This window comes from Vanacampus margaritifer, chromosome 1 (genome assembly GCF_051991255.1).
Source record: "Vanacampus margaritifer isolate UIUO_Vmar chromosome 1, RoL_Vmar_1.0, whole genome shotgun sequence".
In the NCBI taxonomy this organism is placed as follows: domain Eukaryota; kingdom Metazoa; phylum Chordata; class Actinopteri; order Syngnathiformes; family Syngnathidae; genus Vanacampus; species Vanacampus margaritifer.
The window spans coordinates 55,447,715-55,464,814 of record NC_135432.1 but is presented as its reverse complement, the minus strand read 5'-3'; the positions used below and the strand labels follow the sequence as shown (position 1 = coordinate 55,464,814).

General features: G+C 39.8%; 1 protein-coding gene across 1 annotated transcript; it reads right to left on the bottom strand.

Moving 5' to 3' along the window:
* Window positions 1-643: 643 nt before the first annotated feature.
* On the bottom strand, window positions 644-16,875 carry bmf1 (BCL2 modifying factor 1). Its single transcript, XM_077555379.1, has 4 exons — window positions 16,733-16,875; window positions 15,050-15,246; window positions 13,630-13,853; window positions 644-5,443 (listed from the first exon to the last, which is right to left on the bottom strand). The coding sequence occupies exons 2-4, from the start codon at window positions 15,219-15,221 to the stop codon at window positions 5,324-5,326; spliced, it is 516 nt and encodes a 171-aa protein (XP_077411505.1). The 5' UTR covers window positions 15,222-15,246; window positions 16,733-16,875; the 3' UTR covers window positions 644-5,323.
* Window positions 16,876-17,100: the final 225 nt, after the last annotated feature.

Below are 17,100 nucleotides of genomic sequence, written 5' to 3'. Positions count from 1 at the left end.
GTATTCAAAAATTACTCAAGTAAAAGTAAAAAAGTACAGACTGAAATATACTTGACGAGTACAAGTATTGTAATTGTTTTCATGCATTTAAAAACAAAAGAGTAAGAAGTACAGATACTCATGTTAAAATGTAACGGATAAAAGTAAAAAGTAGTCTAAAAAATAAATACTCGGCAAAGTACAGTAACGAAGTATTTGTACTTCATTACATCCCATCTCAGTTATATCCCAATATAGCATTTCCACTTAAAATGCAGGAAATGAATGAACATTTTCTATTCTTCCAATTTGTTCCTGATCATAAAACAGCCACAAGTGGGCTGCTGATACTAGTATTGTCAGGTATCGACCCGATACCTGGTATCGGTACTCGTCCGTTCACATATATGTGTGGTGTATGTACAGTATGAATTAATGTATGTTTATTTTCTACATTGTATTGCTATTTATTTATTTTTTGCATGTCTGCACTTCAAAAACATTTCTTTAATCAAGAATGGGTTAGGATATGAATACGTTTTATTTATCTCTAGTACTCATTTTAGGACAAGCAGTACATAATAATAATAATATGAAAAAGAATACTATAAATGATCTTGCAAAGGCACACATTCATAAATACAGAAAGACTCAACGCCACTCGACACGTTCAATAAAATTTTATTGAAAAAAAGTACCAATAAACAACAGGAAATCCAGAAAAAAAAAGATTTGTAGAGCAAAGCTCCATATGTACAGCATATTGCACTACATAACACATTGTCTTTACTTCCATAATATATGAACAACCGAGAAAAACGACATATAAACACAAAATGAGTGCACAGTAGAGTCTCGAAAACACACAGTCAATGTTTACAAAAATGCTACATTTTCGCTGGGTCTCCTTTCTTGGTATACAGAGAGTGTGTGATAATCAAGACTTCATTTGAAACTGAGCAGTTAAAGGCATATTCCAGGGTTTTACAAACACATGTACACTCCATCGGGTCCCAAAAGAAGGGCAACGGAACACGCTAGATTAACAACGGTCAATTGTTTTGGTTTGCTTTACACGCTGCAAAGAGCTGTGCAAGGAATGTTGAAAAAAAAAGAGGAAAAAAAAGCCCTTGATATCATGGAGTCGCAAGGATCCTAGTCTTTAAAAATCAAATCCTTATAAAAACTGACAATTTTTTCTGTTAAGAAAATACATTTTAAAAAGTTAAGAAAGAACGTGAAGAAGGAATCTTATCAAAAAAAAAAAAATCAAAAACTTCCTCAAAAACTTCAAATTTATATAAAGTGGACTACAAAAATTGAAAGACACTGACGGTTTCCGTATAACACAATGCCCTCCCGCACACGGGGGCCGCTCCACTCTTGAGTGCAGCGCGGGAACGTCGTCGCAACAAAACGCACGTGGGGGGACCGCGGCAGATTGTTTCCCTTTCCAATAAATCAAACGTGTGGGCCGCCTTGGCCAATGCACGGATATACAGCTGATGTGACAAAACATGAACAATCCAAAGCAAACTGTACATCATATATGAACACACAACACGTAAGGGACCCAATGGGATCGACAGAAACAAAGTACTTTCCAGTGCATGTTGATTACAACACATTGATCAAGATTGCGGGACTTGAACGCATAAACCAACACCCTGTGTCTTCAAGGAACATGAATCCAACTCTTTTTCGATGGATGACTTTTCATTAGGGCAAAGATGTGCCGTTATAATTATTATGCAAATGAATAACTGCATTGAAACTGCTGCTGTTCTCAACCGCACACGGGAGAATCTGCTGAATTGAGCGGGATCTCTTTTTCGAGGGGCAAAACGAGCTCCCATGGATTGAAAGGCTATTGGACGAGGTTTTGTATTAAAGAAGAGGCGGAGCTGCTGTCATCAATAAGGCAAATGATATTCAAGTTGAAAGGCAAGATGTATATTCGAATCAACTTGAGCCAAGGTCCAAGTCTGGTTTTAATTGACAATGTGATTTTTGGTGACAGAGTGGGTTACTTTCGTCCATTTTGTACAAAACTAATTTTAAACTAAACTGCTCTTCATGGCTACAACTATCACAACTTGAAATTAGTGAAAGCCTTGTATAGCACCCTATAAACGAATAATTTCCTGAAAACACTTGAAAATGTATTAGTTTTCACTTAACTCGATCAAAAATGTTAGAAAATCTAATTTTACCAAATACAATTCAAAATACTGACTGATATTGTAATAACACTTTTATGACAATGTAATAACATTACATTACATTTTTCAGGTGTGTCTTACTTTTCTGTCAAAACTGATCATGTAAAGCAAGCAGATAATGTGTTTATTTCAGTCCAAAGTTCACATTTTGTGTTTTGAGAATCTATGACTATACGCATTCACAGTAAATATTGGAGTGTTAAAATGTTGGTGTTAAATTCAGAGTTGATTTCTACACCCAAAGTGTATTTTTAACACTTACTGACTGATTTAAACACAGGTCAGTGCTGAAGTTATTTGACAAAGCCGATTTATTTAGTGTGATACCAAATCTGCAGAGCATTGATCAAAGTAAGCTCCGCCCACTTGACTGCTCTGCCGCAAAGACCTCTGGGATATGATATACAGCAATACATCTTGCTGGTGCCCGGACAAAACCTCATAATTCATAATTTGGTAAATTTCACATTTTTCTATACAATTGGTCAGTCTACAGGTGCGGGTGTTTTTTTGTTTTGTTTTTTTACAAATTATTGACCAAATTATTGACTAATCGAAAGTGTTGTAAATGACTTGCTTTCTTTAATGATGTAATGTTAATGATTGAACAAATATGCGTTTTGGGGTCTCCTGAAAAGTGACGATTTTGGAGGTTTGGCTTGACGCCAGTGATATGATATAACAATGTAATAAGGTAATTACACTATCGTAAAAATGTTATTACAATATCAGTCTTTTTTTTAAATTAAATTATTGGTGGAATTATATGATTGGGTTTTATTACATTTTTGATCAAGTTTGAGTGCAAATCGAATGACATTTTCAGGAAATGATTGCATTGGGTGCTATAAGGCTCACAAGGTTAATAAGAAGTGATCGCACACACGAGTGTATACAGTAGAAAAGGGCAAATATACAAACCGAAAAAAAGAAAATAAATAATAAGAAAAAATAAATTACATAAATGAACAATAGGTGTGTCTTAAAGGAGCAGTACAAAGAGGACTTGAGAGCCAGAGGTGGGACGGGGCGCTACATGGACTGGCTCAGCATTGAGGATCCGCAGGAAACTACAACCACATTCAGTGCACATCACACGCCTCCTAACTACACGCTCAGTAGCCCCCGTCACCGCCTCCTAACAGTCAGCCTCCGACTCCTTGGTCAAAATGTACCTTTGTGTGGACGAACGGGGAGAAAAAAAAAAAAAAAAGAGTCTTAAGAGACGAGGTTTCGTCATGGGTGGCAACGCCGCTCTTCGTCTGACCGTTAAAGCCATTCTCAAGGTCACCAGTGGCCCACAAAGCCTTGTCCCTGAGATTGCAAGAGGAATCTAATAATGACGCAGTGATCAACTTGACACATTGTTAGGAGCAAGTAATTACAGACCCTTGACACGTAAATGCTCCGTGGGTCCAAAAGTTGGCATGTGTTCATCAATGGGGGGGAAAAAAATAACACAAATCTTTGACAGTGTCTTCAAAACATCGTGACTAACTATACAGTCTTTAGTGAATGGTGGTGCGGAATGAAACTGCCTCACATCTGGATCTGAGCACCAAAGACAATACAAGGGGGTATTAATCCCCTGAGAGTTGCCTGAGAGGATTTCGCCCGCGGACTGTTTGGTGTGGAAAACGACGAGCCATTTTCTTCCCAGCCCAGAACCCAGATACTGATTGAAAAACGGGATGTTGTGATCATCGACTGAGTGAAAACCTTCATATACAGTTAAGACCGGGCTTGGTTAGGTGAGTGGAAGTCTTAAAGGGTGTGCTAGTGCAAAAACAGTGGATCCACAGCTCCACTTCAAGGGCATGGAGGTCTGCAAATAACACGGACAGAACAAAGCAGAACGACGGGATGCAAGAGGATTTGGTCCTCTCACTAAATACGCAATTGGCTTGACGCGAGTTGTCATTTTTGCGCACTTACTGCAAATTGCAACTAACGTTTTTGTGTCTGTCGTCGGACAGCATTACAGCAGATGGGTCGATACGCTGTGTGGACAAAAGTATTGGGACGAGATACATGACACCTAAAGGAAAACTTAGAGGAAGACGCGAGTCTCACTTGTGCAGCTCTAAAACGTCTCACTTTTCGAGGAAGACTTTCTACAACATTTTGGAGTGTGTCTGGGAGGTCAGAGGTTGCTGTTCAAATTCATTCTGGGAAAAGAAAAAGGCCCTCCCTAAACTGTTGGTATGAATTTGGAAGCATAGTATTATGGAGAATGAAAATTTAGAGAAGTCTACAAAGAAAACTCCATTAATTAAATATATATTTCATGTGGCAATACGTGCATCTGCGAAAATACCAAAACTTGGTCTAACCTGCCTTCGCGTCGATTAAGACTGCGCCTTGCGCCAGACCTGCGCCGTATACGAAAATGGAGCCCAAAATTCTTATTCCTTCCAATCCGAATAGTTCCTTTTTACAGAAGTTTGGTTGATGAGTGAGCAACATTAAAGTTCTGCAAACTCATGGGATAGCGACATGAACTAAATGTTTGTCTTGGTGAGGAGACGTCATGTACAGAAACAGTCTGTCAATGTTTTTACAGCAAATGACTGAGTAAGAGAGGGAAATGACAAGCTAAAAACATGTCAAAGAAGATAACCATTAACTGAGGTGCAAAACGCTTTTTTTTTTCTGAGAAGTTGCCTCTTTGGAAATTATAAATCAACTTGAGTGGTTACCTGGAAAAACTTCACAAAGGTTTAAAAGCCACATTTCCTTTTGTTTTCTAACCATCGTGTAAAATTCTTTCAATACTCTTAATGGCAGAAAACATTGAATAAGGCATTCCCAGGATCTGTGGAGGTCATCAAAAATTGTGAAGTGCAAAAAAATGGAACTAATGATCTGTACAAAACTACTACACCACAATTATCGCAAAATATGAACAATGTCCTGTTGAGGAATCTCTGGGCATCATGGCATCTTCTTGGAAAGAAAAACCCTTGTATAAAAGTTGCGTGTCTCCGTCCCGCGGTGACCTTTTTCAAACACTTCCTGTGCCACCACTCGCCGCCAACAGACCCGTGTTAGATTTGACAGTGCCATCGGGAGTCCGCTTCCTCGTGGAGATGATTACAACGGACGCGAGGGGAAAGAGCGCCTCACCTCCGTCTCGCTCCGCCTCGCCCGGCCAAGAAGAAGCCCCTGTCCAAGAGTAGGCCGAGGACGGCCGTGGCCAGGCGCCACCACAGCAGCCCCCGGATCCTTTGGTTTCGATGATACTGCAACAACAAACAGAGCGCAACGTTATAAATAGGCAGGGGGCAATAAACATGGATTTGTGTTTGCTGAATGAACACAGCGAAAAGGTTACAGCGGCTAAAACGAAACCACATGCTGAAATGATGATATTTTCACAGCGGTCTTCTTTACCAAACTGCAAATCGTCCCTGAGACGGCCTTTTTCAGCAGACATTCCCAGTCCTACTGTAAAGGCGTCCGCACTTTTGTAACCTTTCTGGCAAAAAAAAAGCAGCAGCGATGCGGGAGGAGGAGACGCTCAGGTTTTGTGAGCCAGTTGGACTGTGCGCCATTAGCGGGATAATACTATCTCAGCCATTGAGTAGCTGAGATAAGATAATTGCGCCAAATGGGATTAGGGAGTTCTTGATGAGAGTCAGGGAGCCGCTGGGAAAGACGTCTCAGCACGCGAAAGGTACAGTAGCAGACCGGCGGCTCATCTCTGGACGAAAGGCAGACGCCGCCACGCCTGATAACGCAAAGGCCGTTTAAGACTCAAAGGGTTGTAAACAAGAGTTCAAGTGGTGGGATTCTTAGTGCGCTTTCACTGTGTAATTCAAATTTAAGCAGAAATCATGTCTTTGCTAACAAACGGTCGTAAAATTCAAGAAATCTTTGCCTCTAAAGTTGGACGAGTTCATGAACTGATTCACTCGCAGCCATTTTCACTGAAGCAACCCCCTCCGCTCCCGGCTGTTTTACTGGATTTTGACTGATTTTGCAAGGTCTACAGAACATTGTCTTCTATTGCTATAAAAACATGGAACCTACCAAAAGAAAGATTCGAGTCTCTTAAAAAAAAGATATTTGTATCTGTTTCCATTTGCAGCAATTAGGATTAGAATATAGCTAAATTTCATCATTATTCACAAACCTGTTGAAAACACTGGGAAAAATAGCTTGTTGCAACATGGTCCTGGCTGATCTCTTATGCTCTGCTGCCCGTTTACTGTAATAAAAACAATTGCTTTAAGCGACCTTTTCAGGTCAGAAGCTGCATCTATGCCTTCTGTATGCTCTAGCACAAATAAAAAACATTAAAAACGTATAAATACGTTTTTGGGAGTAAATGACAAAGTATTAAAAACATATTTATACGTTTTTGGGTTTGAATGAGTTAAGATGATAATGACAAGCGATTGAGATAATAAATGGGTGGATGTTCAACCCTGAGGCAGCCATTTTGCCTTGTACAATACTGTCACTTGCTGTCAACTGAAAATGACATCACAGTTGCTCAGGTAACAATAAATTAGAACTCAATTTGCGAATGTCACATGACCTAACTCAGAAAACAGGTGAACCGTGATTGGTTGTTACCTGAGCCCTGAGAAACTGTAATGTCATTTTCAGTCGACAGCAAGTGACAAAATGGCCGCCCCCTGAGATGGATAAAGTTTATATTCCACAAACGTAATATTAATCAGAATGCCATTTTAGACTACTGGGGGCGCATGTAACATTAATGTTTTTAAATTATTAAAATAAAAATTTTGTGGTTGACTTATTATTTTCTGTTTTAATATAAAGCTACATTTACGCTTACTGTTATATGACCATTTTAAATGCTCAAATATCACTTAAAAATTGCCTGTACGGTTAATAAAGGTTCGAACGTCCCATAGAAAATGCCCTTTCTTTTGGACAAAATATTTTGGAATCCACACAGACACATGGTCACAGGTGGTCTCCAAGTTATTGAGATGTTCTTGCAGTTCTTTTAAAATGATGAATTAATAAATACATTTGCATGTGCCAATCTCCTGCATAGACTCTAGCGAGTCATTCCGCTGTCTTTGCGGAAGGGAAGAGCAGGGAGCTGCTTTAGCCCACAACGGCGTAAACACCCTTATCTATCTGTGCTAAAAAAAAAGGTGTTCTACTTCTACAGTATTGTGGTGAAGATCTATGTGTTGTGCCGTAGACGGTCTTCACTGCCACCTAGTCGGGGAGAATATCGACCACAACCGGGGCACGCTGCGCTGAGTTTAGAGTATAGAAGGCCACAAAAGTTATGCCAACTGGATTCCGCACGTCTCATTTCCATGTGGAATCTTTAATCACCACCATTTTTTTTTTACCAAGGTGATTGCCATTGCAATACCGATTATAGCTGCAACTATTTCAATAATTGACTAAAATGTCAATTATTTTTACGAGTCATTAATGAATCAGATTTTTTTTAAACATGTTTTGCAATTTCTATTGTTTTATTCAAAATCAGGACTTTGTTTCAAATTAACAGTGCGGAAAACATGCAAACTTAAATTGATTCTGATTCTGTGACTGGTCCGTAACATGTCAGAAAATAGTTGAAAATGCTGACCGTTGCTTTCCAAAGTAAAAACAGATGTTTGCAAATGTCTTACTTTGATTCAACACAAAGATAATCAGTCTACTTTCATGGAGGATTGCAGAAATCTGAGAAGTATTTACTGTTGAGAGGCTTACACTTTTTGAAAGGATTTGGACATTTTAAGTTAAACAAATGATTAATCAATTATCAAAAGAGCTGTTGATTAATTTGATAATGTATTAGTTGTTGATTAATCTATTAGTTGTGCACCCTGATACACGGCAAAATCACTACTTGTTTCCTTGAGAACAGTTTTCCACAAAAGTGTCATCAAGCCAAGAGGTAGCACTAAGGACATCTCCATTTTTTTTTTTATTTATTACAGTTGTGTGATGAACATGTACAGTGTTAAGGTTAACTGACTTCCAACCAGGGTTTTTACATTTATTCCAAACTATTACTCACATGTTGTTCAATTAAAAAAATAAAAAGAAGAGAATTTTGGTGTTGTGAGTTCTGCCCTGTGTGTCTGGCCATGTGTGGGGGTACTTTTCAAGAATCTTGCAGTTGATGAGGTCACTCTGACACATCAGTGCTAACATGTCTGTGCTTGGTAAACTTTGGTTTTGCTTTTATGACAGCGTGCAAAAAAAGGCGGCAGTTATTAAGTCGAGGGAACAAAATGAAGAAATCTTTTGCACTGACGTACAGAAGTAATATAAACACATGCTAACGCAACAGACAACAAAAAAGAACAATTGGGCGCTAAATCCTGCTTACGTCCGATTCAAAACAACTTGTACATGACTCAGCATGTTAACTATTAATGATTCACTTGTTGCATCAATCAGCATAAAAAGTCCACCTGTAAAAGCAAGATTAAAGCAGAATACTGTAAACAGTGGTTCTTAACCTGGGTTCGATCAAACCCCCAGGGATTTGGTGATTCAGTTTCAGAGGTTCGGGCATGTCGAGAAAAAAAACAAAGTGGTCGGACGAATATGTGCAATAGGAATTCACATGTATAAACGGAACGTATGGTGTTCCACAGGGTTCAATTCTGGGGCCTCTGCTATTTTGATTGTATCTGCTGCCCCTGGCTTCCATCTTAAGAAAACAGCGGTGGTTCTTTTAAAGTGCTCTATAAATATAGAGTTGAGTGATGGGAGTCATCATAATAACTGCGTGATTTTCTAGTCCAGCACAAATAGCTTTCAAACAAAACGAAAGTAACACGTCCATCTTAAAGGTATGTGTATTTAGATGACTGATATGGATGAGTCAAACCTTTCACACTACTACGCACAAGTGTGTTTACTACAAACCAGATGAGAAGAAATTCATCTTGACTTTTGCACTTTACTCAATCAAACTGAAAAGAGTGACACTGAGACAGAAAGAAGCGAGGAGGCCTGTCAAAACTTCCAAATAACTCATGCCACCAACTGTCAAAACTGCTCTAAATTTAGCCGGCAACAGCGCACCAGAGTTTAGCCAGATGCTCGGTGTCGTCACTCCAACGCCGCACTGATGTGCTTTATCAGTGTCCCGTGTGGGCTGTCGATCAGGCCAGCTGCTCACAAGCTCGCCCTTATCTCTGCAGCAAAGCAGGCCCGCCTCCGAGCAAGAACAAACTCTCATCAGGGAGGAGACGTGGAGTCAAAGAAAAATAAACTTCATGACGTCGGATGCTAACTATCAACAAAAAAGCAGCACAAGTAGATATCCAAGTCACATTGGTGTGTTTTTATTTCTTCTCTTCTGCAAAGTGCTGAAACAGCAGAGATAAAGTCTCACACACACACACACACACGCACAAGGCAATATTCAAACCAGCTTTCAACACCTCCTATCAAAAGCAACAGGAGTCATTGGTGTGTTTAAAAAAAAAAAACACGGGATGAAACCCGACTCTGCTCCTTGCCCTGTGCAAGCTGGAGCCGTCTTCCTGCCATTGTGACTGTCATTATCGCTATGTCTCAAATGGCCGAGCGGCTAATGTTGGCAATCCTCTGGGGACTCGAGTGTCCCCTCTAGCCCTCTCTGACAGAAGAGCAATTTATCTGTCAGCATCCTCCGGCACTCCTTGGCTACCTAATCCCTGCTTTTGCCAAGGGGGCCGCCAACTCCCACGGAGGACCCTCACAGCCACAAGGCTCCCCGATCCATCAAACAGATGGCAGTCCAAGCACTTGGACGGCTCAGGGACAAGTGTCTGTACTGAATAACTGCAATCACCCACTGACAGGAATGAAAATGGATGAACACTAACACTATTATTGAGTGAGGCAAGTTTTTTTCCCCCTCTTTCACGGGCAAATAGTGAGAAGTGAGAAATGGCAAAAAGCTGATAAACAACTTGTGTTCGTGTACGAGCACGTGCAGCCTCAATGAAACTAATTGCACAACTGCAGCACAGAGTTGGAAAACCAATTACTGAGGCTGCAAAACCACACACACATTCACACATACAAACTGCAGGTATGCGATTCTCTAATTAATCGCATTAATTCCCTCGTTCTGCTCACCATGCAGCAACATTCACATTTACAAGGCCAAGTGCTGTCGCTGTCGAATCTTTTAAAAATCAATTATCCTATTGATTATTCCATCATAATTTTCCAGAATAAAGTTGACTTAAGTAACTTGACCTGAGTGCATATAAGTTCTCATAATTTATTATCTTCTATACACGGGCATTATTAAACACCAACAAAATTAGCTTATGCTAAAAGGTTAGCAATCACGATTAGCATTAGCGCGCTAGCGATTAACCACTTCAGGCAAACAAATACTAACGACCTATTTCTTTGCCTGTGTTCACACACAACTGATTATACATTACACATGTAATTGTGTCTTAAAAGCCACTTACAAACGATGCTTCAACTTTATTCCATGAGTAAACAAGGGTAGAGCTAGCTGTTAGCCACGTGAGGTCAATAACTTCCTGTTCCTGTCTTCTTCTGGCAACGTTTAATGCATGACTGCCCTCCACTGGTTATAAGATGAACACCTAAAACTGAGTGGCAGGTTATGTTTTGGAACTGTAGTACCCATTGTGAACAGCAAAGGTGTTAATCTGCTCATTAGAAGACGCTTGAGTCATAAATGGTCAAATCAAAAGGCTATTGTAAAGATATTTAAGGACAAATTCCTCCATAAAGCAGCTTTAAAACTTGCACATGTCTTAGTTTTAATTTTGAACAAAACACAAAAGGTGCAGAGAGTTCCCAGGGTCAGCGACATCTCTTATAAATTAACTGATTTTATTATTATTTATTTAGTCTGGAGAGTGCATGTTAATGAACAAAACATGAGACTCATGCATATAAACGCACCGTATTGTAACCTACATTGAAATAAGTAGTTCCTTAAGGTTAATGTCGATTTTTTTTATACTAACGTGGAGTGCCGTATGTATGAAAATATTTTAAAACAGATATTGCCTAATAATTTGGTGTGCCCAAGTTTCGAAAACTACGGTACCGTATTGACACAGTCCCATCTTTTAAAATACAACAAAACACACAAAAAAAGCCTTCTGAGGTCTCATGAGATTTGCTGACAAGAAGCTTTAGTGTGACTTTTTGGGTATATTTTTCCCAAAACCGTTGGTCCCATGTCAAATTTGACAAGCTTTGGAGCGTTTGAATTATAAGGTAGCACTGTACTTGGTAATTTGAGGTTAATTTCTCCACCTCACAACCTCAGTGACTGTAATACAACCTCCCCCACCCCTTCACCCCAGCCCGCATGTGTGTAGACGTCTTATTATGGTTTCTCAGCTGACCACTCCTCGCCCAGTAAAAGGGGCTGATCGGAGACTCCCTGGAACCGCAGCTGCTCCCCTCGGACTCACGCGCTGGGTTTCAGGTTACATGTTTACGCACTCCCGCCGCTTCTGCTTTTTTGTTGCGTTCAAACATACCATTAACCAGTTGTGCAACAGAACACTCGCGCTTTGCAAAAGAAAACCCGTGCACGGTTTTACAACCCGGCACGTCAAATACATAAAAGTGATGTTGCTCAGCGCGCTGGGTGACTGTGTGGACAGTGTGGACAGTGTCACCCTGACCACCACAGTACATTGTGCTTGCTGAGGCCAAGCATCTTCTATGCGACTTGCCGAAGAGAAAACAAGAGAGAGGAGAGTAATAAACAGGAAGAGGAGGCAGGGGAGGGCTTGGTGAGGTGGGGGAAGGGCTGCCCTGGTTCAGCTTGTCTTTGGCTTGGGAGGGAGGGGGAGCATACGCACGCACACACACATGCACATGCAAGCGTCTCCAAAACAAATATGGGGCTAACACAATAAAGGAGAACAAACTTTTGACCCAACATACTCTTTCTTTACAGTAAGTGTTGGAAGGTTACTTTTGAAAAATAGACTGTGCTCCGAATTGGGACAAACTTACAAAGATATTTGCTGATGGTGGCATTACTAACTATTTGCAATGACATAACTAACTTTGAGTTAATAGTTTTTGTTTGGGTAAGATTAGGGACGTTTGATACCACTTTAAGTACTCAACTCCTAAGTAGTCACCAATACTTATAACAAGTACTACTACTAGTACTTTTGATACATAACCCCCCTCCCCCCCCACACACACACACTAAAAAAAAAAAAATACATATATAAAAAAACACTGACAGATTTAAAGAAAGACCTATAAGGCCTATACGAATATAGCAATTTTCCTTTAAAAAAAAAAAATCTACTTCCTGATTGTAAAACGACCACAAGGCCATTGCGAATACCGACACGTTGGGTATCAGCCCGCCATCTTGTATTAGTATTCGCCCATCCCTAGGTAAGCTAATGACCCAATAAATAACATCAGATAAATTACATGACATCAGACTACACTTAACATATCATCTCTTAATGTTGTGAAGCTCTAAATACCTAATAATATCTCAGATTTCAATTGAGCTTGAGCATTATAATATTTCTACGGGCTCAGCTCTTGTATTTCTTCTCACTCAAATGTGCAGGAGTAACTAATGAAGAGGCAAGTGAGTGTATACTGTAGGGACGGGTAAATGCCAATACCTGGCAAGAAATGATAAATTACAAGAATAGAAAATTGCCATTAGTTTCATGCAATTTTAAGGATAAATGCTTTAAAAGAGCTCTTTTTTTTTTTTAATTGTCTGTCATTGATCTAATTGGGCGATTTTATTTATCAAACAGTACTAGTGGTATCAGCAGTATATACGGAGTATACGCACTTCTTTTTCAGTCAGCATTGAGTATAATGCTCTAGTTAAGTTTTATATTAGCTCGGCTGGTACTTGATTTTTAAGTACTGGTAAGTTAAAACACAAGAATGGGGACAAATAGTTTAAGATTCAACGCAAAAAGACGTTTTCCCACTATTTTTGTTCATTGTTCACTAAATATTGTAATTAGCTTGATAACACATACATTTTACATTATTTCAGGCTGCTTGTGTTACCAAACAGTTCTTAGCAAGTCATTAAATTGTATTATTGTGAGCAATTAAATTATCACATTTTTAATTCTTACATGCCACTGTTTTTAAAAGAGGACATTTTTCTGGACTACTTTAAAAAAAAAAAAAAGGTGAAAATTGAGAATATACCCACTTCTCCAGGGGCCACTACACCACTGGGTATCGGTACTTGGTATCGATGACTACTCAAGAATTGAGTACTCGCACTGGTATCGGTAAGAAATAAGTGATTTACATACTACATTAAGCATATGTATTTTGCCAACTGAGCTTTTGATGACTCAAAATAGAGGGATGTATACTTTTTTTTTTTTTTAAATCCATTCAATCCAATCAAAAGTCACTGCTTGAGCCAGTCCTATTTGTGTTTGTGTTGTTGATTCCTCCTCACCAGCTGTAAGTGTTCCCGATGAAACTGGTCTCCAATCAGCTGGAGTTTCTGACCGATGCAGGCCTCTATGCTGCGTGCCACAGGCTGCGGCTGCAGCTGCTGCTGCTGCTGCGGCTGCTGCTGGCGTTGCCGCTCCATTCCGTCTTCGCTTTCTTGCAGTCTGTCCTCCTGATCCCCGACAAGTTCAAAGTGGGCCGGGAAGTGCAATCGAAAACCTGCGTTACCTGTTGAAGAGTCGAGGTTTGGTCTTAGAATGTGTTAACGTGACACCTGATGGGCTTTTCTTTGTGTGTGTGTGTGTGTGTGTGATGATAAAGCAGGCAGAAAGTCAGTCTGCTAGGCTTCAAACTGAACTTTCACAGCTGCTGTATTTTCTCCTGAGCCAATCACAGCGAGTCATTTTACGGTGTTAAAAGTCACGCTCACCTAATGTGGTGTGAAGTCGGTATCTATCATCACTATGGAGCAACCCAGAAATGATTACATATACAGTATATGGTGCCATTGAAACTTCGCTGCCACTGATAATCAGTTACAGCCTACTCACACAGGTAGTCAGTCGCCCCTGTCATGTCCGCTCAGTCACAATGACGGGGGCGCCTTTTGAATAGCAAAGCAGCTGGGTACACTCCACACGCGCCATAAAAGCCCGCCGTGATCACGACTATCAGGCGCCACAGGTCACATCAGCGCAACAACACACTTTCACATTTCTCACATTTAAGCGTCACGCTTGCTTTTACAACAACTCTGTCACGCACGAGAAAACGTTCTCCGCGCAGTTTCTCGTTGGTGATTAGTAGTGATTATCGGCCGGCCTGATTATCTATTCTGCATTTTGACGAATATCAGCATTTTTTTATTTATTTGATGGACGATAATAGGTCAATTTAAAACTGCGTTAACGTCAGGGAATCTATTATTTAAATTAATAACTATTATTATTATTTTATATTTATATGTGATTATAATATATCATTTAACTTCTTCTTTTCTGTTTATTTTTTATTAAAAACAAGATAAATTAACATTTATTTGAAAAATATTTTGTAATTTTTGAAAACGTTATTTACTACAGAAAACAATAGGTAGCTATTTACTTGTTTAAAGTTTTTATTTAATTTTTAAGGCACATTAATTACCCTGGGAGAGAGCTCCCTAAACTATTTTTTAGAATTTGAAAACAAGGATGGTATTATCAAAGATTTTTAAAAAATTCAATATTTTACTTAATATTGATTTTTTTTCAGATAAGTTTGATTTTTTTTTTTTTTACGCCAATATTTTTCCCTTTTAGTGAAAGTGAATATCAGCTCGAAATATTGGTGATCGGCTTCCTTGACGACTAATAATCGTTATCGGCCCTAAAAAAACTAAAAACAATAAAGCGGCCTATCGCTAGTGATTAGCTCCAACTCACCGTAGAAGAGTGGTCTTGGCTCCTCTGCGACTCCACAGGGCAGCATGCCGTTGTTCGATGCCAGGACGGGGCCAGGTGTCTGTGTAGCCCGCTCCTCACACTTTATCTCCTTGAATGTGGTGCGCCAGCAGTGGGGGTCTGGCTCAAACACATCATCCTCCTCATCCTCCATGCGGGGACACTACACGATGAGCACACTACAAGGTTAAATGGGGGAAAGAGAGCGAAATATGAGAAGGAGCCCACAATGAGGACACACAGCAATTTGCTGATTGTATCAGACGTCTGCCTAATACACTCATAAGCATACTAGACAACCTGTCTGGTTTATAATGTGTGTTCTCCAATCAATAAAACCACAATGGACAAGCTGGGTAAGAGATGAGGCTTCCCTCTGTGAAGATGATAGTTGTGTTCCTTTCACTGTTTAAACCACACAGTTCACTGTGGTCAAAGATTGGCTTCTGAGGTAAAAGGTAATAACAGAAGGTAATAAAGGCAGTTATCAGTGTACATTTAACACAACACAGAAACAATGATACAAAATCTTGCAACTCTGCCGCCAAAAGGCAAAAGGTGCTTTTCTCCAGTGACATTATGATTTATTGCACTCAACCCTGAGTCAAAGAGTTATCAAAATACGGGTGACATACAAGTTGCATCACCGAGCTAATCCCCCAGTCAACATGGAGTTGTAATACAGGGTTAGACTACTACCACACCACCAAATTAGGGCTCACAGAAAAAGAGTAATGACAGTCTTGGTGGAAAATGTTCAATCCCTCTCCCTACTCTGGTCTGTCAGCTTGCCAACTCTCTGACATGAAGTTTTCATTTCTTCACCCCACACAAGCAGCCTGAACATGTTAAACCTTTTGATATACTCTACGGTATATACTGTCTGTGCCTTCACAATCAACACTCCAGGCTTTGTTAAACAAACATATTACAAGGACCATAGAAGACTCGGATGAGCCAGAAAAAAAACTTCCAGATAACCTGAGTTGCTCTTTGCAATGCAGTGAGCAGTATTTGTGTCATGGCTCCCCCTGCTGTAAGACAATGCAGCCAAGGGAAGGCGATGGGGGTTGTGCACTTTATTTATACTCTCCGAGAGCCTCACATCAAGATACTATCATTGTCAAATGAAAATACAATCATTAAGTTGACATATATACATATTAAGTTATGGCATTATAACTCGACTCGTTTGAGAACTAAACATTCCCATGACATTAGAAATAATCATATACACATAAATATGTTAAATAAAAACATCCTTAACACAATAATAATGACCCCAAAAAATTAAAGCGCACATTTCCAACGATTACACTGTTAAAAAAAATAATTAAAAAAAGAGGCTCGTAAATGTTTTATTGTATCGTTGTAGGCGTTTGGCAGTTAGATTGCTTGTTTGTTTTTAATAATAATGCAATTATAATAAATGTGAGTAAAGCACGCTATGTTTATATATACTTGTAGTTAGTACACATTGTTGTTAACACAGAAAAGTCAGTAAAGCGCATTGTAATCTTAGTTTCGGTTTCGACACGGTGTTAAGACTAAATTGGGTTATACGGGATAAAAGTGTTTTGATGCTAATTTACGTAAAACCCGGCTTGCCGGTCTGTTTAAAAAAAAAAAAAAAAGGCCACCTTGAGTGTATTAATCGGAACTTACCCGTTACACAGGCTTCCTTGTTAATGCTCAGAGAGAGAAAAAGAAACCGTAAACCGACGTCAATATCCTGCCAGGTCAACCAAGTTTAGCCCGTACCTCCGCCACGACAAGTTCCATTCTGTTGGGAAAACTGCAACAAGCCGATTTCATTTCGCCGACGTCAGCTGCAAAACTAAACTCCGCCGCCGAGGCGTGGCTCCTCAACCTGGTAAATAGACCCTCTTAAAGACGAACGTATTTATGTCGGTCATCTCCTATGGCCCCGGGCGGGGATGCAGCACTTCCCTTTAAGAGTGCCTCGCCGTAACCAATCGTCGAGTTTGTTGTGATCCCGCCTCCTCCATCGCGTCTTCAGACACGTGGACGGG

Bases quoted from the DNA above. Each gene is read 5' to 3' on its own strand.
- bmf1 (XM_077555379.1), bottom strand. From the start codon at position 15,221: ATGGAGGATGAGGAGGATGATGTGTTTGAGCCAGACCCCCACTGCTGG. The intron at 13,854-15,049 runs GTGAGTTGGAGC...ACTCTTCAACAG, and splicing joins GCCAAGACCACTCTTCTACG to GTAACGCAGGTTTTCGATTG. The intron at 5,444-13,629 runs GTGAGGAGGAAT...TTGTTGTTGCAG, and splicing joins ATCGGGAACACTTACAGCTG to TATCATCGAAACCAAAGGAT.